General features: G+C 41.1%; 1 protein-coding gene across 2 annotated transcripts in view; it reads left to right on the top strand.

Annotated features, from left to right (window-relative positions):
* The first annotated feature begins 638 nt into the window (after nucleotides 1–638).
* The window catches only part of NCEH1 (neutral cholesterol ester hydrolase 1), a 61,452-nt gene continuing 34,392 nt past the window's right edge, over nucleotides 639–27,698 (top strand). The window contains exon 1 of one of the 2 annotated variants that reach the window (XM_007464708.1): nucleotides 639–891. In XM_007464708.1, coding sequence (XP_007464770.1) covers nucleotides 754–891 — 138 coding nt within the window. In that variant the 5' untranslated portion in view covers nucleotides 639–753. The remainder of the gene's footprint in view (nucleotides 892–27,698) is intronic. The other variant, XM_007464709.1, reaches the window with a different exon arrangement.

The following is a 27,698-nucleotide window of genomic DNA, read 5'->3' on the forward strand; positions in this document are numbered from 1 at the left end:
AAAATTATCCCAGCTTTAGCCATGGGAGACCCTTCAAGCTGCCACCTGTGTCCTTTTGACCAGTTCTCATCATTTTATAGCACTTCCTTATCTTACAGAACAACAGGTTCATCCTGCCCTATAATCAGGCTTTTCTCCACGGTGCCATGGCAAAGAGTCATGGTTCCTTTTATTGGAGAATGAGATCTGGAAACCAAGATTTGGGTGCTAGGTGTACTACTGGCTTAGCATTGCTTGAGCTATAAGAATTTGTTACCTTCTCTCACCACATAACAGCTAGAATTTACATTCCATTGCAAATCTGGCTGAAGACAGTGGATTTTTATCATTATCATTTTATTATCGTTCTCACATCGGACTCCATTTTGAGTCAGACTGGCCCACGTAGTTTGGACAGACAGAAACTCATCACACCGAAACTATTCCGGGCGTGTTTCCGTTTGGGAACCTTCAGGAGGGAGCCCTTGGTCACAAGGGTGCAATACACACCTGTGTCCTCCGGAGTGCGCTGTTCTGCGCCCAGCACAGCCCCAGAGCTTTCTCAAACCTGAAGTGTCTGCAGCACTTTGCAAGGACACAGTGGAGGGGGCACGTCAGCGCTCCGACTTCCTCCTGACGCCGCCTCTGATTGGCTCCTGGACATGTAAGAAACCGGTGAATGAGCTGCTGGCCCTTGCAGAAACTTGCTTGAGGTCTTTGGTGGCATTGCCCTTTCCTCCTCGTCAACCCGGCAGGCCAGCCGATCGGGGGAGGATGAGGTCGTCGTGTGTCCTGCTTACCACCCTGGTGGCGCTGGCCGCCTATTACATCTACATCCCCCTGCCAAGCTCCGTGTCCGACCCCTGGAAGCTGATGCTGCTGGACGCCACTTTCCGGAGCGCACAGCAAGTGGTGAGACGTAGCCCAGCTCTGATTCTCTCTCCCTTCTCTTAAGCAGTGTTTAAAGGGGGAAACAGAATTTCCGGATCTTGTCCCACGAGAAAACAAATTTTTCTAACGCAATGATGCGATCGCTTTTTAAGGTGGTTCAGGCTGACATTTTCAGGGTGTCGCATTCGCCTCTTTGCTAGCAGAGGGTTAGGTCTATGTGTGTCTCTTAGTCTGTGTTGGTAATGGAGAAGGTGAAGTTCTGGAATAGATTTTGACGACAGTTTAATCCTTCGTCTTTCCTAAATGTGCCCCTCTTTCTTGGTTTGCAGCGCCAGAAACGGATCTTCCAGCCTTTTATAAACCACCCCTCCTCCATTTTTGTTCTCCTATAGAGGGCGGCAGAGAGTGAGTTAAATGTTTTAGGAAGGCTCTGGGAAAAACGGGTTCTGGTTCCTGGGAGTGCAGCCACCTTAAAAGCAGACTCGGGCGCGGGTGACCTCCCAATGTTCCCGACAGTGGAGCCCCCCGCCCCCCATACCCGGGGGCAGCAGGCTGGGCTCCTCCAAGTACTTGGGGAACAGCACAGATCTCGCATTTCATGCGTGGCACTCATCAGCTCAGCCCAAGAAAAGAGGCCAGGAGACCTGGCTGGCTGGAGAGGCAGTGGCAGCCGGTGTTTGCATGATGCATTTCTTTCTGGCCTGCCCTGCAGAATTTAGTTTGTCTTTAACTGTCGCGGAGATAAACTTTGCCTGAGCCAGGATAGCCTGGCTTACCCTGGCAGGGTGACAGTTCTCTCTACTGTGTCACGGGTGTGTATTTCTTTAACCCCGTAGACAGGAAAATGTAACTTTCTGGTTTATTCTATGTAAGAGGCATTATTTTCAGTGCCAGACAATCTAAAATCTAAGCTACAATCTGTCGTCAAGGCTGAGCCCTATGACTGAACAGTATTTCTAAGCATCCTGCTCTATCTAAACTCCTAACCCTTCTCCAAAACCCAGTCTCCTCCCTTCCCCCAACCTTGAGCTTTAATCTCGGGCTATTTTGGTAAACTCCTTTCAGGAATGACAACTAGAGAGGAAAAAAAAAAAAAAAAACACCATGATTTTCCTAGAGGGTCGATGTTCCTTTTCCCTGTCCGTTCTAATTGTGTGTAGGATTACATAGTCTCTGAAGTTTTGTCCTATCAAAAAGTCCCTTGGGCTTCCCTGGTGGCGCAGTGGTTGAGAGTCCGCCTGATGATGCAGGGGATGTGGGTTCGTGCCCCGGTCCGGGAAGATCCCACGTGCCGCGGAGCAGCTGGGCCCGTGAGCCATGGCCGCTGAGCCTGTGCGTCCGGAGCCTGTGCTCCGCAACGGGAGAGGCCACAACAGTGAGAGGCCCGTGTACCGCAAAAAAAAAGAAGTCCCTTAACTAGGGTATTGTAGGCCTGTGCGTGGAGCCTGTGCTCCGCAACGGGAGAGGCCACAACAGTGAGAGGGCCGTGTACCGCAAAAAAAAAGAAGTCCCTTAACTAGGGTATTGTAGCACATTCCTAGGACTTTGCTTTTCTTGAATCCAGCATCGTTCTCCACCCTTAAGTCCCCTATTGTCTCTTAGGTATGATCCATTGAGGCTATAAAGCCTCTTCCTTCCCTCCTGCTTACTACAGTGTTGACGTGGTGAAAGAATTACCATTCCCTTCTCTAGCATTGGCTCCAAGAAAGGCAATTTTTGTACAGGAAGCCCTACAATCACTCTCTTCCTCCAGAAATTATGTAGCTGGGGAGTAAAACCCTTTAAAGATTCTCGGGTACAATGGTATTTACCTGGGTGGCTTAAATGACCCTCTACAATAAAAAGAATAATGACTAATAATAATAAGAAAAACAGAAAACAAAAAAAAGAGTCAAACTACTATGGTGGCCACAGAAATTATTCTTCCTTTTCTGGTCACCAAGGAAATCTTCCCTATCATAAGTAATTTGGGAAAAGCCAGGTTTGGAAAAAAGCTTTTCTTCCCCAACGAAGCAGCCAACCCATTAAGGCCTTTGGATCTTACAGTCCTCTGCAGAGTATGCTCTCAGCTGGTGTTTGGGAATGATAATGTTTGTAATGCCAGGTCACAGAGATAGATAAGGTAACAGAGTGTCCTTACTTGACACTGTGGCCGGAGGTGGGTTAGCACAGAAGTGGCTCTCATCACTTGTCTTCTGAATTGTAAAATATCAGAAAGATCATTCAGACGACAAGGAAGCATATTCTACCCAGGAAAGCAATTTACCAATGTCACTTCAAATTGTCCTGGGGAAAAGGAAACATGGCTTGACACTTGGTAGTAAAGAGAATATGACTGTTAAAGTTAAGAGTCCTGCTTCCCTGAATCCCACCTCAGCCAGGCCACTTGCTGGCTCTGAGGCCAGCCCATTTACTAACTTTCTCTGATCCTCAGCTTTCCTTGTAAAATAGGGCTAATAGCTACTTTGTAAGAGTACTATAATGTAGTTAAATGGCTAGAACTGGTTGTAGTTATTCTTCTAAGAGTTGTCCCAAAGGGCCACTACGGGTTGTGGGGAAAATCTGTGGTACCGCCCAACTTTGTTGAAACAATAAAGCAAATGCAAACTGGAAGTAGTTTGACCTCCTGGAATGAAACCTGGAATGCTGTCACTAAATTGCATGGCATAACATTTGTTACCCAAATCATTTTAGTTTGAGTTGATTAGCTTAACTACAAAGGCTATCAATACTTCAAAGATAAGTCTTGGCCTACTTCCTAACACAGCAGGCACCTGCCTAGCATCAAGAAATGTGACTGCTCAGGACTTCCCTGGTGGTCCAGTGGTTAAGACTCTGCCCTTCCACTGCAGGGGGTGCGGGTTCAGTCCCTGGTCTGGGAACTAAGATGCCACGCGGCCAAGAAAGTGAATGCTACTCTTATCCTGTTGTCATTGGCAAATGATTCACCCCTAGCTGCCCCTTCTAATCTCCTTTATCTTCTGCAGATGAGTCAGATTATTGAGATTGTACTTTTTCTTCCTTGGCATCCTCCAGTATTACGTAAGAAGAAACTACTTAGGATCTTTCTTAAGTCATCTCAAACACAGATGCTACATTAGAGTCACCTAGGGAGGCTTCAAAAATTCTAAAGCCCAAGTCACACAGTATACCAAATTTATTCAGAATCTTTGGGAGATGAGTCCCAGGCAGCAGCGTTTTTAACAGTTCCCAAGGTGATTTCAATGTGCAGCAAAATTGAGAACCACTGCCCTGTAAGTTAAATAAATGCATTGCTGATGTAGATAATATATTTTTGTTAAACTGCTCGAGTTATATTTCACACATGTGGCTGGAAATGAGCCCCTTAACATTAGCATGGATTAGTTTATCAGATTTGTTGGTTGATACTTTGGCTCTAAGAGGCTAAGGGGATAAAATACTAGCTAGGCAACTTTCAGTGTTATAGCAAAGCCATTGTAAGACTTGAGCAGTGGAAAAGCACAAACAAAAATAGATCTGGAAAGGACAGTGGAGAGAGGTTTAGATGAAGATCGGGCAGCAGGAGACTAGAAGAACAAAAGGAGGGAGTTTGGGGGAGGTTCTGAAGACATTTCAAAATGCTGTGCAAGCAAAGATTTTTTAAAAATGGTAATCCCAGTACAGGTAGAGATATTGAGAAGTATACACTGCTGGAGAAAATGTAAATTTTAACAACTTTTTTGAGGGCAGTTTGGCAATATCCATCAGAAGCTGTAGAAGCATTTATTCTTTGACCCAGAAATCCCTCTGGATGAATTTATTTTAAGTAATTATACATATAGTCAAAGCTGTAGCTATAAAGATAGAAACATTTCACAGGTACAGAAATCTTTTTAAACTAGTCCAAAAGCACTGCCATTTATGAGAAATATGAGGGAGCATTCAGCAACCTTTCTCTTCTTTTTTTTTGCAGTTACTTAAAAGAATTTAAGAACAATAAGAGATTAAGTAAATATGGTAAACCCATATTTTGGAAACTATGTAGTAAAAAAATTTAAGTTGTAAAAATAAAGTTTAATGGTCTACAAATGATTTGTACTGTGTGTTAAGTGGGAAAATGCTACAAAACAGCATATATGCTGTTATCCCATTTAAAATACCTATTTATCAAAGCATACAGTTTTATATATCTATATACAGATGTATAGAAAAAGCTAAAGGATATAATTTAAAATATAGTGTTTTTTTCTGGGCCATAAGATTATATCTTCAGTTTTCCTATCTGTATAGTCTAGTTTTTCTACAATGAACATGGAATAAGAAATTAATTAAAAACTTTTTTGTAGTAGGTTTTCTACTTCTAAAGCAGAATTGATGTGCAATGCATATCAATGTGATTAATATTTTAGTAATTGTTTTATGAAGAAAATAGATTTCTTTCTTGCTTTTTTTTTTTTGGCTGCACTGCATGGCTTGTGGGATCTTAGTTCCCTGACCAGGAACTGAATCCCGGCCAAGGCAGTGAAAGCACCGAGTCCTAACCACTGGACTGCCAGGGAATTCCTAAAAATATTGGGGAAAAGTTCCTTCGGTTTTTAAGTAAAAATAAAAGACACATTTTTCATTTTCACCAAGAACTTTATTGAACAATGTATTCACTGTTTTGTTCTACTACCTTCTGTCATTTTTCAGGCAACTTCATAATTCTATCTTCCCAAAACTTTTTATCTTTTTTGAGCAAAGAACTGTTCCAGGTGCCTTTTACAGTCTTCCAGGGAATTTTCCATTAAGAGAATTTGGGGGCTTCCCTGGTGGGGCAGTGGTTAAGAATCCGCCTGCCAATGCAGGGGACACGGGTTCGAGCCCTGGTCCGGGAAGATCCCACATGCTGCAGAGCAACGTAGCCCGTGAGCCACAGCTACTGAGCCTGCGTGCCACAGCAACTACTGAAGCCCGAGCACCTAGAGCCCATGCTCTGCAACAAGAGAAGCCACCGCAATGAGAAGCCCACACACCACAACGAAGAATAGCCCCTGCTCGCCACAACTAGAGAAAGCCTGCATGCAGCAACGAAGACCCAATGTGGCCAAAAATAAATAAATAAATAATAAATTTATTTTTAAAAAAAGAATTGTGTAAAGACCAAAATAAATGGAAATCCAAAGGTATAATGTCTGGTGAATATGGCGGATGAATCTGAACTTCCCAGCCAAGCTGTAACAGTTTTTGCCTGGTCATCAAAGAAACATACAGTCTTGCTTTATCCTGATGGAAGATTATGTGTTTTCTGTTGACTAATTCTGGATGCTTTTCATCCAGTGCTGCTTTCAGTTGGTCTAATTGGGAGCAGTACTTGTTGGAATTAATTGTTTGGTTTTCCGGAAGGAGCTCATAATAGAGGACTCCCTTCCAATCCCACCGTATTCACAACATCACCTTCTTTGGATGAAGACCAGCCTTTGATGTGGTTGTTGGTGGTTCATTTCGCTTGCCCCACGATCTCTTCCATCCCACATTATTGTACAGTATCCACTTTTCATTGCCCGTCACAATTTGTTTTAAAAATGGAACGTTCCCACATGCTGCAGGGCAACTAAACTCGTGTGCTGCAACTACTGAGCCCACCCATCAACTAGAGAGCCTGTGTGCCACAAACTACAGAGCCCACGCGCTCTGGAGCCCTTGCACCACAACTAGAGAGAAGTCCACGTACTGCAACGAAAGATCCTGCGTGTTGCAATGAAGATCCCATGTACCGCAACTAAGACTCAACACAACAGAAATAAATAAATAAATAAAATAAAATGTAAAAAAAGCAAGAGCTGACAAGTTTTTCAGAAGCTCATAGGAGGGAGTGGCTATGTACAGTTCAGAGGGGTGATAAAGATGGTGACTAAAGGTAATAATGGTATCTCAAAAGAATTCGGAGCCAGAGTGTGGCTTGTCTTACCTCGATCATTTCCTACTTTCTAGTTCTTACCCTACATATCTTTTTGATGACATAATATAAAAGAGAGATTATTGAACCTGGTATTTCTGCTGACTTTATTTCTTTCTTATAAATGGCAGTGCTTTTGGATTAGTTGAGCAAGGTTTTTCATCCTGTAAAATATCTCCAAACTTGTTGAAATCTAATGTGACCTCACCTGAATTCTCTGTGCATGTGCCTTTGGGCTGTGTGGGTATGGTTTAAATGACAGCTCAGCTGGATGCCATGCAGAATTCCAACTTGGTAACCTTTTTTATAACCATTCATGAACTGGAGTGTTTACTACTGTCACGTAAATTTAACTTTTTTAAAACATTAGTAAATAATAACTCTTGCCTACTGCCTTCTATATTTGCCTTGATACATATTTCTTCATGTAAATTAGAGATTTCACTAAGCACAATTTTTAGCTGATTTAATGGGATTTTCTTTAAACACCTGGCAGCAGAATGGCTTTAAGAATAGCTTAAGGGCACAGTATTTAATCAGCATTTGTTCTGACAGGTGCTCAATATGAGTTGGTCTCGGTAGACGGTACCTGCCGGTGAATCCAATCAAATATAAAGGTCAGATTGAATCAGCTACAAGTGTGTAAGACAATACCTAATTTATAATTCTCCTTTTTATTTTTCCCAGAACTCTAAAAATATGGCCCTGAGCACAGAAGTGCCATCATTATTACTTTATTTTAATGGGACATCCTATTTCTAACATGTGGCTTGAGCTTGATATGAAAACCTTTCTGTGAGGTGTGAAAGTGTAATAATTGTTCTTAAACATTCTATTAATGCACAATTCTTTTAAATTAGTGAGCATATTTTTACTTTTACTGCCAAGTGAAACTATATGGGAACTATCACTTATTTTCTTCTTCATTTATATTTATAAAGAATTAAGACATATAATTAAATTTCCAAGTGGCAAACCTAGCTATCCTACCTAATCTGTCTTATTATGAAATTTTAACAATCTATCTTTCAGTGTTTCCAAAATGAAATTAAAATCCTACTTTAATATCCTATCCTTAACAAAATTAAAATTCAGAAGTCATCATTAATTCAATGAATATTAACTGAACCCTAATGCTAGGAGTTGGTGAAACAGAATAAGACACACACCTAATCTGGAGAAGTTTACAGTCCAGTGACGGGAGATAAACCTACTGACAGATTGTGCACTTGACTGATAGAGGAAGAGTTATGATGGAGGCATTTGGGGGTTGCTATAGGAGCCTTAAAAAGGACATCTAATGTTGACCTGGGCATTAGGAACAGGTATCTCCCTTTCACATTGATATCTACTGTGACTTATCAGGGTTGAGCATTTATGGTAAAAATAATACCTATTAAGGATATAACTCAGCATTTACTCTGTACCAGATACTGTGCTATGTGCTTTACATGCAATTCATTTAATCCATGCTATAATTCTATGAGACGGACGTTCTTATTTTCCTTATCTTACAAGGGAGGAAACTGAACTGTAAAGAAAAGTAACTTGCTCATGATAACAAAGCTTGTAAGAGGTGGAGTCACAATATAACTCAAGCCTGTCTTACTGTGAGTTCAAGAGTTCAACCATTGTGCTAGGTTGACTTTCCATAAGAGCTAGCTGAGTGGAAGAGGTGGGGAAGATAAGAGGGAGAGAAAGGAGGGTGAAAAAGGCATTCCGGCCAAAGGGACTGTTCCAACAGGAGAGGATGGTACAAACTAAGTCTCTAAAAGTGGTTCGGAGTGGCTGGAGCATAAAACTCAGAAGTCAGAGAGATAAGGTAGGAAGGAAGCACAGGCCAGGTAATGAAGGGCTCTGTGGGCCAAGAAAGGAGCCACTGAAAAAGATTTTTAGTAGGGAAATCACATGCTCAGATCTGTGTTTGAGAACAGTCTTTCTCAGTGGCAGTATAGAGACTAGAGTTTAAGAAACCAAATGAGGGCAAAAGACCACTTGGAAGCAATTATCCAGGTAAGAGGGGAGGGCATGAACTAATAAAATGGGACTGGTTTGGAGTGAGGCTGACCAGAGTAGCTGATGGAGGGGGCATGGGAGGCTAATATGGAGTGAAGGAGAGAAAGGAGGCAAAGATGACTCTTGGGACAGACTCTGGAGTAACTGGGTGAATGGTGATGATGACCCTGGTTAGGAAAAGGAGCATATCTGAGGGTGAAGGTAATAGAGTTTGGCACCTTGCTTTGAAGTGTCCATGGGACTGGTTTAAGGATAGCTGTTCATAAATAGTTTGCATATACAAGACCAGAGCTTGGGAGTGAGAGAGAGAGACAGCTGGGCTCGAGACATGGATTTGGCAGAGGTCAGTGAAGGGGTGGTGGTGGGAGTGGTGGGAATGAATGTGTGTGGGGTGAGAGGAGGATTGGTGATCCTACCAAGGAAACCCCAGAGGCTCACCAGTAAGAGGAGGAGGAGGCTAACCCTAATAGAAATGAGACCCTAAAGAACATAATTGGGCTCCCCTGGTGGCTCAGTGGTTGGGAGTCCACCTGCCGATGCAGGGGATGCGGGTTCGTGCCCCGGTCCGGGAAGATCCCACATGCCGCGAGCGGCTGGGCCCGTGAGCCATGGCCGCTGAGCCTGCGCGTCTGGAGCCTGTGCTTCACAACGGGAGAGGCCACAGCAGGGAGAGGCCCTCGTACCGCAAAAACAAAACAAAAAACAAACAAAAAAACCCATAATTTTTTGTTATACCTTATATGTATATAGCACTCCAGGTTTTACAAAGGGTTTCCCTTACATCATCTCATTTTATTTTTACAATGAATAACTGGCTGGCATTAGTTATTTCCATTTGTCAAGTGAGGAAACAGGTTCAGGAAGGGTCGATGATATCCCCAAGGTCACATGATTAGTTATAGTGGCAAAACAGAACTAGAATAAAAATTCCTAGACTCTTAATTTCACATTCTCACTGCTGGGCCTGGGTGACCTGAAAACAAAGTCCTCCGTGATGGATTTGCCCATTTTTGTCCCTGGTGCTTGCTCTCTGGCAGGCCCCTCATAACTGTGGCCATGCACTTGGGAACGCTCATGATAACTTTATCACAACTACACTGTATCTTGACTTTTTTTTGAGCTCCTACCATTAAATTAATCTACACTGGTGTTTCCCAGTCTTTTTTCATGTCAGAGACTTGATGACTTTTGTATGCCAGGAAAAAGTGGAGGAAGTACCAGGGGAATCTATAAGGGCTTGAATGACAGAATTCACAAGATTCAGAAAGAAAATTATACAAATGGCTCTCAAAGAGAATGCCAACTCTGATAAATTTTGAATAGTTATAAAAAATGGTTTTAAGTTTTTACCTCTGTAAAACACCTAACCATCAATATCTTATAGCCCATCTGTAACCCGTTAGCAGCCTACCTGTTGGGAAGCTCTCTTCCTTACAGTTTGTAACTATTTAAATACACGTTTATTATTACTGCTATTAAACACAAAGATATAGTCCCCGAGTTACATATACCTAGGTAGCCACATAATTTATTGTCCAAACCATGACATTTTTGAGAGTGATAGGGGCTGCTGTTAGTAATCATGCCAGGACAACCATCTTAAACCAGAACTATTCCCAGACAAATCTGGACATATGCTCAGCCTGCATTTATGTGACTTGCATAGATCAGCATAATCAACGCAAAGTTATGGAGTGATTCCTGTGCTCCCTGTTCTGCCCAGATTTGACTGTTAACCCTCCAGGGAACCAGCTCCCATCCATCACCCCCAGGCGGAATTCCTGTTCCCTAGGATAGTGGCCAAATAAAAGTACTAAGTTCCTTAGCTGGCACTTAGGGTCTGCTCCAACCTGGTACCACACTGCTGAATCTAGCCTCACAGTGTTCCCATGATAATCCTGGCAGTTTTCCTCCTGTTGTCACCTCTGCCTCACATGCCCTCCCACCCTCTTACTTTAGCCAACATCCCACATGTCTTTCAACACCTACTCAAAAATCATTTCTTTTGGAAACATCCTCTTTTTCCCCAGTCAACCCTAATTTCTCTCTCCATCATACTCTGCTAGCATTTCGTTTTTCTTTTATGGCCCTTGTATGTTTCTTTCCTAATGTTGATATTTCTTTATGTACAAGCTCCCCACCAAATCATAAGCTTTCTCCCCTATCATAGACATAATTTTTCTCTTACTATTTTAGGGCTTTTGTTTTTTGGGTTTTTGAGAGGGGAGGCTTGAAGATCATTCATGATAGAGGAAATAGGAATTCATAGTTCTGCTCTTTCAATCCTCTGTGTTACTCCATGTGCCCCAAAGGGCAGACCTGGTGCTTTCTTGTGCTTCTGACTCTGAATTTATCCCCAAATGGCTTTTTGTTGTCCTTCGCAACTTTTTTTTTTTTGCGAGCCTTGCTGTTTTCTGGGTTTCTAACTTCCTCATAATGTTTTTGTAGATTTATGGTTGTTTTTGAATTTGTAATGAATCATGTGTTTCTAGCTAAACATTAGTTATCATTACAGGCCATCTCCTTAAAAGATCACTAGCAAATTCCCACATTCATTTGGTATCATTCTACTTTTCTCTTTTCCTCCAGAATGGATAATTGATGAATGCCCCCTGAGAAATTAATTTGACCAACACTCTTCTGTGTTTCCTGTCCCATAATATTTTCTCTGCCCTAGGACACAAATTGCCTTTTCCTTGACCATTCTAAAGTCTACTTTTCTAAAATGCAAGATGTTTATTTCACTATTCCTACTTTATGCCATTTCATGGCATAGTTCTTCCCTGTTAGAAGCAACTCCAGAGCAGCAATAATCCCTGCTTCCTTGACTTTCTTAGCAAGACAAATCAATTTTGCTTTAAAAAGATGATCTGCTTTTAATACAATAAGATTACTGGCAGATATCTGCATAATAATGGATCCATTTATTGAATAATAAACACAACCACCTTGTGAAATAGCAGTTAATGCCCTCACTTAACGAGAAGGGAAGAGAAGCTCAGCAAGGTTGAGTAACTGGTTCACAAACACATGACTGCCTGGGAGGCTGGCCGTGAACCAGGTCTGCTGGACTCCACAGCCCTTTCAACTGTATTCCACAGCTTCCTGTTATGACTGTTCAGTCTCCCTTCCTCTCCTTGTCACTTGCCCACTCCATTCTAAAATCTTTTGTGTAATCCACATTGAACAAGCGTCACGAAGGCAAGGAGTGTGTTATGTACTACTTACAAATTTTAGTCCTGGAGGGTTTTAGTATATGTTACACATTGAAAAGTGTTCCATGATTACATAAGACTAGGAAATGCTGAGTTAAAGAAATCAGGATTTCTTTTTAAACTGTGAAACATTTCAGGATTCCTACCATACTAACGTATTTTGAATTTTAAAGAGAGAATATTTAGTGAGTCCCATATTTAATTGACTATAGATCCTTATTTGAACCTCATGATACTGATGGTATATTTGCTAAATTTGGGGGTCCAGTTTCATAGTGTTTAAGAGCATGGATTTAGGGGTTAAGAAGACCTGTGCTCAAATCCAGGCTTGAGCTATACTAGCTGTGTGACCTTGAAGAGTATATTTAACCTATGCGTGTTTTCTGATCTAGTAAGTGGTCATGATACTTAGCCCATAAAGTTATGGTGAAGATTGCATGTGATAATGTGTACAGAGCTTTATCGTTTGTCATCATCATCACATAGTAGTTAATACGTAAAACACTTGGAACAGTACCTGTCACATAAGAAATATATTTTGTAGACAACTGCCAAAACTGATTTTTGGCAGTTGTCTACAGTATACTCCAATAGTAATATGCAGTTTTTTTATTTTTAATTTTCACCATCATTCTTGTCAATCAGCTACTGCTCTCAGCTTTGTGGATTTCTATACAGCTGTAGATCTTTTTCACCTGGACTGTTGTTGGCTACGGCTACTGGGCTTAAATCATGACTTTAGCACTTACTAATCATGAGACTAATTGGGCAAGTTACTTAAACTCTCCAAGCTTTAGTTTCCTTAACTATAAAAGTGGGATAATGACAGTGCCTCCCTCAAGGCTTCTTATATGGATTAAATGTGATTGTGTATATAAAATTCTTAGCATAGTGACTGGTATACAGCAAGAACTAAAAACCTCTTCCTGCAGTTAAAATTTTGGAGTCCGTGGGCTTAGTTTGCTGATGTTCTAACTGGATATATGAGTCATCGTCATCATAGCTAACTCATACAGTCTAACCATTTCACGTATATATTAATTCAATCTTTATAACAGCCCTGTGAGGTAAGTACTATTATTCCTATATTAGAAATGAGGAAACTGAGGCACAGAGGGGTTAAGTAACTTGCCCAGATCATACTCCCGGAGCCAGAACGCTAATTCAAGCAGTCTGGCTTTGAAGTTAGTGCTCTAAAAGCTGAAGAAATTGAATGTCTTTTAGACTGTCATTGTCTTATGTCAAAGATCTTCATCAGACTCTGCCAAGGTATCAATTCATTTTAGAATAATATGTGTCACCTGAAAAGAGTTCTTTAGACTTTAGGTACCTAAGGTACAGTTGGTGACATGACATTTTGTTATATAAATTAAAGTGCTTTACTTGAATTCTGCCCTGATGGTGAGCCGTATGCCACAATGTGAAGGTAGTAAAGAAGCACTTTACTTAAGGGTTGATGCTTTCCTAAACAAAGGGCTTTGGATTTGCTCAAATGATTGCCATCCGTTGGGCCCAGAGATCTGGCCTATAACCTTGGAAAATATGACATTGACCTCTAAGGATACTAAAGGCAGGTGTCTTCAGCTGGCCTCTATCACCTGTTTAATTGAGCAATCATTAAGTGCTGGGCACTGAGGTTATAGCATTTCACAAAACAAATAGCACTTGGCCTTCCTAGAGCTACAACACTGAGCCAAAAATATGTGGCAAATAATTATATAATGGAAAATCCAGGAAATATGGAGAAATTTGTTGGCAGGTCACTGGTAATTGAAATCCCCTAAAGACATGAAAGTCCCCTAAGGAAACAGTGTTGAATAAGAGAATAGTTTTAGAGTTGAGGAGAAGAGGCGGAGCCAGCAGAGGAGATAGAGCAATCAGAGAACAAAGGAAAACTGGGGAAACAAGAGTGTCAAAGAGGGCTTTCCTGGTGGTGCAGTTGTTGAGAATCTGCCTGCTAATGTAAGGGGACACGGGTTCGAGCCCTGGTCTGGGAGGATCCCACATGCCGCGGAGCAACTAGGCCCGTGAGCCACAACTACTGAGCCTGCACGTCTGGAGCCTGTGCTCCGTAACAAGAGAAGCCGCGACAGTGAGAGGCCCACGCACCGCAATGAAGAATGGCCCCCGCTTGCCACAACTAGAGAAAGCCCTCACACAGAAAAGAAGACCCAACACAGCAATAATTAATTAATTAATTAATTAACTCCTACCCCCAACATCTTAAAAAAAGAAAAAGAAAGAGTGGCAAAGAAACCAAAAACCACCGGAGAGCTCCACTAGGAGGGGTGGTCATCTGTATCAAATTCTCCTGAGAAATGAGGAATCTGAGGATGGAATCAAGCCCATCAGCTCTGCATCCTGACCTCTCAGTGGATCAGCCACAAAATGTGCTTCCAGGCAACAGTAGCTTTTACATTTCAGTGTCTCAACCTGTAGCCTCTTCATTGGAATGATTTCAAGGATGTCTGTCAAAACTAATGTTTGACTTTGGCAATCTTGTTATTGAGCTATCACTTATGACAGGAGATAGCCAGAATATCCTTTATAACTTGCGATTAAAAAACCTGAGATGGAAGTTACCGATGGATATTACTGAGGTACTAAATAGGTTTATCTATAAATATATATGATAATTATATAACTACTTAGTACATTAAAGAAGTAAATATATATTAAAAAAATGTATATTTAAAAAATAAAAAACAAGGGGAAAGAAAAAGTCAGAAACACCCCTTCCCCAAATAACTATGTCTAAATTTGTGTTGGTTGGTTCATCTATGTGGAAACATATTTTAAAATCTAGACTCTTACAGGCTAAGTAGCTTTTCCTGTCTGCTTCCCAATGAGGTTCACATCAGATGAATATTAAACTTGCTCCCTTGCAGGTTGATGCCTATTAATCCTATAGTTAGCAGTGTACCATTTAAATGCATGTGCTATACTTTTGTCAAGGATAGTGGGCCAGTATTTTACAGGACGCACAGTGTGCCAGATTCAGGGCTTACTGGCCCCCTACTGACCAAAACCAATAACTTCTCAGTCTTACTGCCTCACATAGCTAATCCAAATGGCACCATCCTGCAACTTAAATGAAGATATATCTTGGATGAAAAGAAGAACATTGTTATTGGTTATGTCTACAGAAGCAACCTGTTTGGAAGTGATTTTCAGTTACTCTAAAAACAGTAACATGATTTCCTGACTCCATAAAAGCATATTTTGGGGCAAATCATAGAATTTAAACTGCTTAAAAAGTTGGACTTTCATTTAAGTGTTGTCAGTGGTTAAATGTCTTCTGCTATTATCTCCCCCACCCTCCTTTTTTGTTTCTGTTTTGTTTCATTTCCATTTTCAGATTTCAGAGAGTGGCAAGCAACCATGGGTAGCATTTTTTAAGTTCTATACACCTGTGATCCTTAAAGTTGCTGCACTACAGATTGGTTCCTGTGGTTTTTAGTGGTTTTTAGTGCATGTGGGAGAGCCAGGTTTCCTTAGGGTCTTTTTGTAATTATTGAAATTATGCTTAATGTATAGTGTTATGCTGTTTCACCTCTTTCTCTTTCTGTTCATGGAGGAAAATGGTGCATTGTTCATTCTCTAAAGTGCCGATATACTTTCAGCAATTTATTGAAAGGTGTCAGACACTGCAGAGACATTGAGGTGCTCACACTCTAGTTTGGAAAAGCCAAGGAGACACTTCCAACAAAACCTACTAAGTGCTGTGGTTTGTGGTACGTAGTGGGTGCTGTGGGAACTCAGCAGAAGAAGCTTCTGTGTGTCTGGGGAACTCAGGCAGAGGAAGTGCTGGCTCAGCTGAGTCTGGAAGGATGAGAAGAAACACATCACACAGGTGTAGAAGGAAGGGCATTGCAGGAAGAGAACAGCAGGTGCATATCCCTGAGGTGGGACAGCATGACACATACAGGGAGTTATTTCTATTGCATTTCTGAAAGGTATAAAATGTTTGAAGGAGATCTTTGTATAACTGGGCCATGGGTGGAACTAGTCTCAGTCTTGTGTTGTTAAGCTTAATACATTTCACTGTTTTAATTATGGTAACTTTAAGTAAGCTAATATGATTATGAAAACACACAACCAATATATGATTCTTCAAGAATAAGTACTACTTGGTAAAATAAGCTTTAATCTACTTATTAAAAATATTCTCTGTTATAAACCAGTAGAATAGCATTAAATTCTGGTGCCCAAATACATTTTTTTAAAATTAATTTATTTTTGGCTGTGTTGGGTCTTTGTTACTGTGCACGGGGGCTACTCTTGGTTGTGGTCTGAGGGCTTCTCATTGTGGTGGCTTCTCTTGTTGTGGAGCAAGGGCTCTAGGTGGCTTCAGTAGTTGTGGCATGTGGGCTCAGTAGTTGTGGCTTGTGGGCTCTAGAGCTCAGGCTCAGTAGTTGTGGCTTGTGGGCTCTAGAGCTCAGGCTCAGTAGTTGTGGCTTGTGGGCTCTAGAGCTCAGGCTCAGTAGTTGTGGCGCACGGGCTTAGTTGCTCTGTGGCATGTGGGATCTTCCCAGGCCAGGGCTCGAACCTGTGTCCCTTGCATTGGCAGGCAGATTCTTAACCACTGCACCACCAGGGAGCCCCCAAATACATAATTTGATTGGAAATAAATTACCTTTCTACTGTTGTTTGGTTTTAGTAGCTTTTTGTCTTAGACTGACTTAACAAAATTTTTTTTCTTGTGTTTCTACTGTGCTGCTTCAGAAAGTCTTTCTTTGTTTAAAGTTTGAAACAGACACTGCAGTTGTTGGCAGCTATGGTGCCTTAATTAAGACAAAAACTTCTTGCGTGTTCATCAAAGGAGTTAGGTGTCTGGTTAGAGACCTCTTGTTTTAACCACCCAGTCTAGTTTCTGTCTCACCCCTATTTTCCTCTCTCACTCTATCCTGACTTTTCCCTCCATGGAACATACTGCTATTGGTGATTGTTTCTTTAATTACTCCTAAGTAATTTGTCTCTCTAAGTAATCCTGTCTCCCCTGCTAGGTTGGAAGCTCTGTGAGGGGAAGGAGCAGGTCTGTGGGCTTCGCTGCTGTGTACCCAGCTCCTAAAAGTACCTGGCAGAAAGTAAACGCTCCCATAATTGCTGAGTGAATCGATGATGAGTGATTCAAAATCCCTGGACAGCTTCCACAATAAAGAGGGTTGGTGATAACAACCAACCAGGAAGTTTTCCCTGTACATCCTACTTCTCAAATAAGGCATCATCATCAGTAGGACCAAAGAGCAAAATGTGTTTGCTTTTACCCTGGATTCCTGTTTCCTTTCCTTGAAGAGCCCAAGTAGGAAATGCTAAGGGGTAAGCTGCCTGCTTTTTCTCAGAAAGCAGGAACTTAGAAGCAACAGTGAAAGAAAGTATAGTCAGCAATATAAGCCATTCATTCAGCAATTATACTGAGCACTAATTATGTACCAGGCAGTGTGATAGACCAAGGAGAACAAAGGTGAAGGAGATAGCTCTAGAAATTCATAATGACAATACAGCAGGTATCAAAAATAGAAACTTGAACCAAGTCCTAGAGAGCACTGAAGCAGGAGCAACCGTCTGAGGAGTGAGTTGGACAGGGTGTCACAGAGGAGGGTGCATTTGAGATGGACACTGAAGGAGGAACTGGAATTTGGTCAAGCGGGAGAAATTCCATTAGCAAATGGAGCCCTGCAGTTCAGCCTTCTGTTATCTTTGAGGAAAGTAAATACTTCATGGGCAAGACAGACAAGGTTTATAGGCAAAGGTGTGTACAGGGAAATAGTGTATAGGAATATGAGTAGGTATAGGGTGTGTTTGAGCAGTAGGTGGATGTCAGAGAGTGGAGAGTGTTCTTTAAGTTCTATAATCTCTGGCTATCACAGCCACTTAAAAATTTTTTCCCATAGAAGCATATTTCCTTTAGTAAATTAGAGGACTGGATTATTTTATATACTATAACAGGTACATAATTATGCTATAGAAAATTTAGAAAATAGAAAAATTCACCTACTCTAACTGTAACACAGCCACCATTTGCTTTTTGTTATATTTCCTTTCAGTCTCTCTTTTTGTGTATATGTTGTCTTTTGGTAGATGCTGTCATATTATACAACTTTATGCACCACTTAATTTACTTGTCATTATACCAGAAGGATATACCACATTATTACTGCATAGCATTCCTTTCTCTTTGTAATGGACGTATCAAAGAGCAGGTGCCATTTTTAACATAACTATTTCCCTATTACCAGAAACTTAGACTGTTTAGTTTCTTGCTATTATAAGTAATGTTACAGTGAACATATTTGTGTCTATAATCTTTTTTGCTTTTAGGATTTTTCCTCAAGAGATTCCCCCAAATTAGAACTACTAGATCAAAGAGTATAAATATTTTTGCAGGTCCTCCTTCTTATTTCCAAGTTATTTTCCTATTTATATTATTAATAGCAATGTGAGAAAATGCCAGTTGTGCTGTATTCTTTCCAGCGTGAACTGTTGTAACTGATGTTTTAAAAAAACTTGTTAATAGCTTGCATGGATACCTTGTTTAATTGTAATTTCTTTGAAAACAGTTGACATTAGAATTTTTGTTCATTCCTTCAATGACTATTTATTGCATATGTATTTTGTATCAGCTCTACTCTGGGGGAAAAGTGGTAAACAAGTGTAATTCCTGCTCTCACACTATATATTCTTACATTTAAAGAAACTTTCATTTAAAAAAAAATACTTGAGAGGTAAAATATTTTTTAAAAACTCATACAGCTGGTAAGTGACTAAGAAGGAATTTTAACCTAGTCTCTTATTTCAATCCCTTGGTCTTTCCAATCTGCTACGCTACCCTTCAAAGGGAAATATAGTGACTTGTTAGTAGAGTGCCTGTTCCTCCAGGTATCTTCCTCTAAGCTTTAATCTAATGATGATGCCATCGCTAATACTCAGAACTTGTCTAAAATATATATTTTTTTAAATTTTATTTTTATTTATTTATTTTTGGCTGTGTTGGGTCTTTGTTGCTGCGTGCAGGCTTTCTGTAATTGCAGCGAGCGGGGGCTACTCTTTGTTGCAGTGCGGGGGCTTCTCACTGCGGTGGCTTCTCTTGTGGAGCATGGGCTCTAGGCGTGCGGGCTCTAGAGTGCAGGCTCAGTAGTCGTGGCACACGGGCTTAGTTGCTCTGCGACATGTGGGATCATCCCGGACCAGGGCTCGAACCCGTGTCCCCTGCATTGGCAGGTGGATTCTCAACCACTGCACCACCAAGGAAGCCCTAAAATATTTTTTAAGAAATTTCATTCCAAGCCACTTCATGTGGTGCATGTCAACGTCATTCTCATTACTTTATACTCTCATCTTGTTTATGAACCAAATGTGATCCTCAGCTTCATCACACACCTTGTTATCTAGAGGAACTTTGGCTTTTCCAGAAATCAAATCCAACTTCAGGGAAAGCAGGGAATTTTAGGGTGTAATGGAGCTGTTTTATATCCTGATTGTGATGGTGGTGGTTACACAAATCTGTGGATGTGCTAAAATTCACAGACTGAAAAAATACTTTAGTCAGTATTCTTAGTCAGTTGGATCACACATTGGAACTCCCTACTTCTTTGCAAGGGTTAACATTTACATGCTGTGGAAGCTGCTTTGGTTTTCGGTTTGTGTGAGGACTGTCAGCTTCCACTCCTGCTGGAGTTATAGGGCCCTGCGTGTCCAGAGCACCTGTGGGTTATCACCAAGTGTTTAACATGTCTGTCAACTTCAAGGAAAAGGGCCAGTGACCCTTAGCACAGTACTGGGCACCTATCATTGTAACACCCAGTTTTAAATAGCCCACTTCCTGGCATCCTTGGATGGAGGGGAGAAGAAGGAGGTAGTATTTAGGCAGCTTGGACCTCCTTTCATACTCATATCATATGTCATATCATATTATAGTCTCTTTTTTTTTTTTTTGGTGGTGCGCGGGCCTCTCACTGTCGTGGCCTCTCCCGTTGCAGAGCACAGGCTCCGGAGGCACAGGCCCAGCGGCCATGGCTTACGGGCCCAGCCGCTCCGCGGCATGTGGGATCTTCCCAGACCGGGGCACGAACCCGTGTCCCCTGCACCGGCAGGCGGACTCTTGACCACTGCGCCACCAGGGAAGCCCATATTATAGTCTCTTTAACATATTTTCCTTTTATCTTCTTACTCTAACCCAGCTAATTGTCTCAGAAAAATTAGTCTTTACCCCCCATTTCTTTTGTGATCTCTCAAGAATGACCATAATTACCTCTAACAAGACTATAGTCAAATCAAGGAAAAGGAAATCTGTGTGGTTTTAAAGGAAAACAATTGTTTTTTATTATAGTTGATTTACAACACTGTATTAGTTTCAGGTATACAGCAAAGTGATTCAGTTATATATCTACTATATGTTTTTTTCAAATTATTTTCCATTGTAAGTTATTATAAGAAATTGAATATAGTTCCTTGTGTTATATAGTAAATCCTTGTTGCTTATCTATTTTACATATAGTAGTTTGTATCTGTTAATCCCATATTCCTATTTTATCCTTCCCCCCACCCTTTCCCCTTTGGTAACCATAAGTTTGTTTGCTATGTCTGTGAGTCTGTTTCTGTTTTGTATATACCTTCATTTGTGTTATTTTTTAGATTCTATATATAAGTGATATCATATATTTGTCTGACTTACTTCACTTAGTATGATAATCTCTATGTCCCTCCATGTTGCTGCAAATGGCAATATTTCATTCTTTTTTATGGCTGAGTAATATTCCATTGTACGTATGTATTACATCTTCTTAAACCAATCATCTGTTGATGGGCACTTGGGTTGTCTCCATGTCTTAGCTATTATAAACAGTGCTGCTATGAACATTGGGGTGCATGTATCTTTTTGAATTAGAGTTTTTGTCTTTTCTGGATATATGCCCAGGAGTAGGATTAGTGGGATCTCAATTCCCTGATGGGGATTGAACCTGGGCTATGGCAGTGAAAGCCCAGAATCCTAACTGCTAGGCCACTAGGGAACTCCCTATTTTTAGTTTTTTAAGGAACCTCCATACTGTTCTCCATAGTGGCTGCACCAATTTACATTCCCACCAACAGTGCAAGAGGATTCCATTTTCTCCACACCCTCTCCAGCATTTATTATTTGTAGACATTTTGGTGATAGCCATTCTGGCTTGTGTGAGGTGATAACCTCATTGTGGTTTTGATTTACATTTCTCTAATAATTAATGACATTGAGCATCTTTTCATGTGCCTGTTGGCAATCTGTATGTCTTCTCTGGAGAAATGTCTATTCAGGTCTTCTGCCCAGTTTTTGATTGGGCTGTTTGTTTTTTTGATATTGAGTTGTATAAATGCTTTGTATATTTTAGATATTAACCCCTTGTTGGTTGCATCATTTGCAAATAATTTCTCCCATTCTGTAGGTTGTCTTTTTGTTCTGTTGATGGTTTCCTCTGTTGTGCAAAAGTTTGATTTGGTCCCATTTGTTTCTTGTTTGCTTTTATTTCTTTTTCCTTGGGAGACTGATCTAAGAAAATATTGCTATGATTTATGTCTGAGAATATTTTGTCTGTGTTCTCTTCGAGGAGTTTTACGGTGTCATGCCTTATATTCTTGCCTTCTTTGTCATAGATTAACTGACTGTAGGTGTGTGGGTTTATTTCTGGGCTCTCTATTCTGTTCCATTGATCTATATGTCTGTTTTTGTGCCAATACCATGCTGGTTTTTGATTTTTGTTTTTTTTGTTTTTTTTGTGGTACGTGGGCCTCTCACTGTTGTGGCCTCTCCCATTGCAGAGCACAGGCTCCAGATGCGCAAGCTCAGCGGCCATGGCTCACGGGCCGAGCCGCTCCGTGGCATGTGGGATCTTCCCGGACCGGGGCACGAACCCGTGTTCCCTGCATTGGCAGGTGGACTCTCAACCACTGCGCCACCAGGGAAACCCCACCATGCTGTTTTGATTACTGTAGCTTTGTAATATTGTCTGAAGTCTGGGAGGATTGTGCCTCCAGCTTCATTCTTTTTCCTCAAGATTGCTTTGGCAATTCTGGGTCTTTTGTGGTTCCATATAAATTTTAGGATTATTTGTTCTAGTTCTGTGAAAAATGTCATGGGTATTTTGATAAGGATCACACTTAATCTGTAGGTTGCTTTGGATAGTATGGACATTTTAACAACTTTAATTCTTCCAACGTAAGAGCATGAGATACCTTTAAGGGAAAATAATTTTTAAAAAGAAACTAGTGTATCAACCTGTGCAGTCCTTGGGAGGACCCATAACTCCCATTCAGAGTTTCTATAATCCCCATTGCCATCACCTTCTAATTAAACTGCTTCTATACATCACTGTAATTTAAAATGTAAAATTGAAACAAAAAAGTCCAAATATTTCTAATTTTATGCCTTAGTTTTGTTATTATTGTCCGGGTTTGGGGATAGAACATTGTCAATTACACACATTGTCTGTCTAAAAAGGTGATCTGACTTTTTCAAACAGCAAGTGTGAGAGCTACAGATTGACATGCAGATATTATTTTTGGTCCACACTGCTTATTAAACATTTAAAAATTCATTGCCAACATCTAAAATTCAAAATATCTCACACAATAATCTGGACTTCTATTTTTTGAAAAATCAGGTCATCTGACAGCACTGGGCCAGACGTTCCACATCACAGAATCACCTGGGGAGCCCCACAGCTTCTTCCTTATTCAGGGCATTGTTTTTCCAGTTTGCCGCAAGCCTCCCCACTCCCTGATGTTTACACCTGTTTTACTCATTTGCAAGAGCTGCCCTGGCCCCTGAAGGCATGAGTTTATGACCTATGTTCTACAGTTAACACTCATTTAATGTTTCATATAATTAACAAATATGTTTCATTTTGCACAAGTGTTCCAAAAGGTTCCTATGCTTGAATGGTTCAGAATCTATTTGGGGAAATAAGACATAATTGCATAGCCAATAAAGTCATAACAAGAGCATAAACCTAGAGATATCAAGACTCAGTAAATACATGGGTAATTTTCAAATGGGCAGTGGAGTTAACAAGGGCTGTAAGCTCCAAGATTGACTGGAATGACCTTGGGAGGGTTAAGATCAAAGCTGTACCTTAAAGAGTGGGTTAGAATAGCATTGCAGGGAGGCTAGGGGAAGGGGATGGGGGGAAGAAAAGAATAAAATATGTACAAAAGCAAGTTGGTAAGAATGAGCATTTGGGGGAACTGTAAGCAGGCCTGTGAGTTTAGTTGGATAAAGGAGCTGTTTAGCAGAGTATGGGATGCCCCTCATCAGTGAATACTATCTGACATCCATCCTTTAATTCTCCCCATCATTATCTATTCACTTTACAGTTGTTCTGGAAATGCCCACACCAAAGGCAGCAAGCAATTTGTGCAAACACTTGACCCACCACTCTTTATGCAAAGCATGTTATCCACTCTCTTAAAACTCCTTCTTTGTGTTATTGCTTCCTAGCTCTCCCTCCCTCGAGAAAATATGGAGAGGAGACCTTGATTCCTGGCCTAGTAAGGTCTCTAGAATCAACTAGGAAAACTTGGAGAAAATGAAAAGGAAGCACAGAGAGGAAGGAAGGGCAGTTTGACATGCACCAGCAAATTTTTGGAGAGGCCCACGTTCACCTAACTCTTTTACCTAGAGACCAAGGCCCCCATCTGGAGAGTCTTACCCTCAAATTGCCTCCATGACATTTTGCTCAGGACTTGTTCCTCTAATTCCCTAGAAACCCCTGAGAAAGATCCTTAGGATGGCTTTGCATGCCTGTGTCCCAGTGTTTAGTGTTGCACAGAAATTGTATAACTGAGGAAACCCAGCACAGTCCTATGTTGAATCAAGGATCAAGCTGAAATAATATGATCAAGCATCCACCCTTCTCATCTCCCCCAGCAGGCATGCACTACATGAACATTTGTAGTCCATCCCGGGACAAAGGGCTTGGATCTTGAGTGTGCTGAAGACCAGAAAGAATTGGATCCAGCAGAGGGGAAATAATACTTAAAGAGTAGGCCCTGGCCTGAGACTCAGAGCTGGATTGGAACCCTGGCTCTGGCCCCAAAATAGAGTAGGACCCTGGTCAGTCATTCAAATGCGGATTCAGTTTTGATTGTAAAACAAGGGGTGGGGGTGGACTAGGCAAGGCCTTCCCCAATCAGTTTTAAGGGAATTTAATAGGTGGAAAAGATGAATGACTCAGCAGAGTTAAATAAATTTCTTGTTTTCTTTTGGGACTTGTCAGTGTCTTTAAAAACCTGATGTGCACTGTGAATCTCTGAGAAAAGAATTGATATGCAGCATATCCTAAGCTTAGTTGATCACAGGATCACAGAACCCTTCACTCTTTGTCCTCTGTGTGAAATCATCACCTCAGAACTGCTGCTCCATAGAACTCAGTTTGGGAAAACGTACTCTGTGGTTTTCCTTTCAGATCTCACATGCTAATATTCTAAGTATGTAAAGAGGCAACAAAAGCCTAGAAAGACAGAGGTATCAAAGAGAGCTCAAGAATCATGTCTTTGGACAGTTCTGTAAAGATTGCAGATGGTGAGGATTTAGGAGGATGCTGTTGAAACAGGGATGCTCTAGCTGTAGTTCTGGGAGGCAGATGGAATGGTAAAGTGGGAGGGTGGAATTAAAACAACATAAATAAGTGTAGAGTTAAGCAATTTTGCTAAGAAGCGGAAGCAAAAAAAAGGTTAGGGTCTCAGAAACTTTGAGGTAAACTGAAACATTTTTCCGTAGAGATGTAGTGAAAGAACCTGGGACTAGGACTCTGTTGACCTGAGTTGTGGTCCAAACACATCAGTAACTGGATGATTTGGAACTTGTCATCCCACCTCTCTGTGCATCAGTTTCCTCAGTTTTCAAAGAAGACAGTCTATATGCATAGGCCCTTAAGATGTTAAAATTATATGACTTTATTGGCATCTAGTTTAAGTTAGTAAGGATTGAGTCCTTCAGAAAGAGATTTGGCGAGAAAGATGTATGAGTAAATGAGAGCAGAGACCTAGATTAGAGAGAATTAGGTCAACAGAGGCCCTTTACAAGTTCCACAGGGATGGATCTTTAATGGTACTCTGTGAAACAGTGTGTTCCAAGTACTGGCACTTCTCTGCAGCATTGCACATAGACTAGATGGTATCTGTTCAGTTGGCTTTTTAATGTTAATGTGGTTTAATTTCCCAGCTAAACCCACCAGACACTTGAACTAGATGAGTTGTCATTAACTCTGCTGAAGAATTGATTTACTTGATTAACTTTCACTCTGATTTATTGAGTTGGCCAAAAAGTTCATTTGGGGTTTTCCGTAAGTTACGGAAAAACCCGAACGAACTTTTTGGCCAACCCAATATGTTTTTTCTGTTAGTAGAGTTTCTGGATAATGACAGTTTAGTGAGCCATTACCAATTTTCATTGTTTGTAGTCTTGTGACGTTTTCTACATTTGATTTTCTTGGGTATTTGCTAAGGTAAAATTAGCTTTAGTAATTTCATAATTATGAGACGTGATAATGCATATCTTGGTAAATAGTTTAGATATATGAGAAGCACCAGTGTATTTCTTTTTCAAGCATTAAACACATACTTCTAGGTGTGGTTATGGACACCCATTTGTTCCACAGGTGTTTGTTGCACGTGTACTGAATGCCACGCAACGTACTAGAGATGAAGCAGTGCACAAATACATTGTTATTATCCTTACAACCTGTGTTGACAGGTATCTAACTTCAAAGAACTGTTGCCTATGCAAACATTCACTCCCTAATTCATTTTTATTTAATGATTCTATTCATTTTGTGTTATAAAAGAATGATAGGGCTTCCCTGGTGGTGCAGTTGTTGAGAATCTGCCTGCTAATGCAGGGAACACGGGTTCGAGCCCTGGTCTGGGAGGATCCCATATGCTGCAGAGCAACTAGGCCCGTGAGCCACAGCTACTGAGCCTGCACGTCTGGGGCCTGTGCTCCGCAACAAGAGAGGCCGCGATAGTGAGAAGCCCGCGCACCGCGATGAAGAGTGGTCCCCGCTTGCCACAACTAGAGAAATCCCTCACACAGAAACGAAGACCCAACACAGCAAAAATCAATAAATAAATTACTAAACTCCTACCCCCAACATCTTCTTTAAAAAAAAAAAAAAAAAAAAGAATGATAAAGTGGCAACTTTCAGGGAAGCATTGATGGAAAGAAAATATGCTTAGTCACCTTATTTATCCAATACTCAGTAAGACAGGAAGAACATGTTTGACAATACTAGGTTTTATTAATACCACAGTGGTAAATAACCTTATGTTTATGTTTTTTTTTAAATAAATTTCTGAGTCACTCACAATTCAAAACCCACAATGAAGCTGAGTCTTTTTTTTTTTTTTTTTTTGCGGTACGCGGGCCTCTCACTGCTGTGGCCTCTCCCGTTGCGGAGCACAGGCTCCGGACGCGCAGACTCAGTGGCCATGGCTCATGGGCTCAGCCGCTCCGCGGCATGTGGGATCTTCCCGGACCGGGTCACAAACCCGTGTCCCCTGCATCGGCAGGCGGACTCTCAGCCACTGCGCCACCAGGGAGGCCCAGTAGCTGAGTCTTTAAGTTAAATGCACTCTTCCTGAGAATTCTTAGCTGCTATGTTTATCCTTGAACAGTAACATTTTATTATCTACCATTCAGTATCTACACAGCAAAATAATGAAGGCACAGCTAATGCAAGCAAACTTAAATCTTTTCTGCTTCTGAGCTGGGGGCGTGGGCACACACTTGGATTGGTGGTTTCCCTGGACTCGTTAACAATAATGTCTTGATCTCCATCCAACACAACCTTCTTCGAATCCATCACTCTCTTCTGAAGTGTAAAGCTGATGATCTCTGGGTCACAAAAGACAACATTGTTTTGGGTTCTGCTTTTCCACACTAGGAAATTTCAGGGCTGAAGGCATTGAAGAATTAAGCATCAAAAACATGTTCAGTTTTGGCTTGGTGTTCCATTTGTAGCATGCTGTTATGACGAATGGATTTCAAAATGAAAATCTTTACCTTGTACCTACTTGACAACCTTTATAAGCCTCAATTTCCAATCCTCCCAGAAGAGATCACGAAAAGGTCATCTCAAGAGTAAATCTTCTCCCACAGCTTTGGATATATTTATTGTGTTCAAATGAAAGTCCCATTTAAAACTAAGGGGCTGGCCAGGATCTGACTGCTTCCATTTCATATATTTTAGGAATGTCTGACCGGGTTCACGTTGTATTTTAATGAAAAACCTGGGCGTTTCTTAAGTTCACCAATATTTAAAATGCTTTAGTTTTTTGTTTTTTTTTTTTTTCCCTTAGTTTTCTTTCTCCTCTTCAAGCTCTGCCCTTTCTTATTTCTCTGGGTCATCAGACACTTCAGAGTGGGGATCCTGACCATTAAATACACCTTGTTATCATCTTCTTCATCTTCCTCCTCCCACCTCTTCGTCCCCTATAGGGGTTCATCCCTGTCCCTCCATTTCGCCTGTGGGCTCGTGGATCTTGGCAAATGAGACCTTAGAGATGTCACTGTACTTGTTTCCCAGGGACTGAAATTCCTTCAGATATGGCTTCTATCTGATCTTGTTGCTTCTGCAGCTTTTGGAGGGCAAGGACTGGGCTTTTCACAGAGCGCATCGAGCTCTCATGGAAGCCATTTTTAGGCCTGATACATTCTCCTCCGGGGC

The sequence above is a fragment of the Lipotes vexillifer genome, unplaced genomic scaffold, assembly GCF_000442215.2.
Source record: "Lipotes vexillifer unplaced genomic scaffold, Lipotes_vexillifer_v1.1 scaffold37, whole genome shotgun sequence".
NCBI classification, from domain to species: domain Eukaryota; kingdom Metazoa; phylum Chordata; class Mammalia; order Artiodactyla; family Lipotidae; genus Lipotes; species Lipotes vexillifer.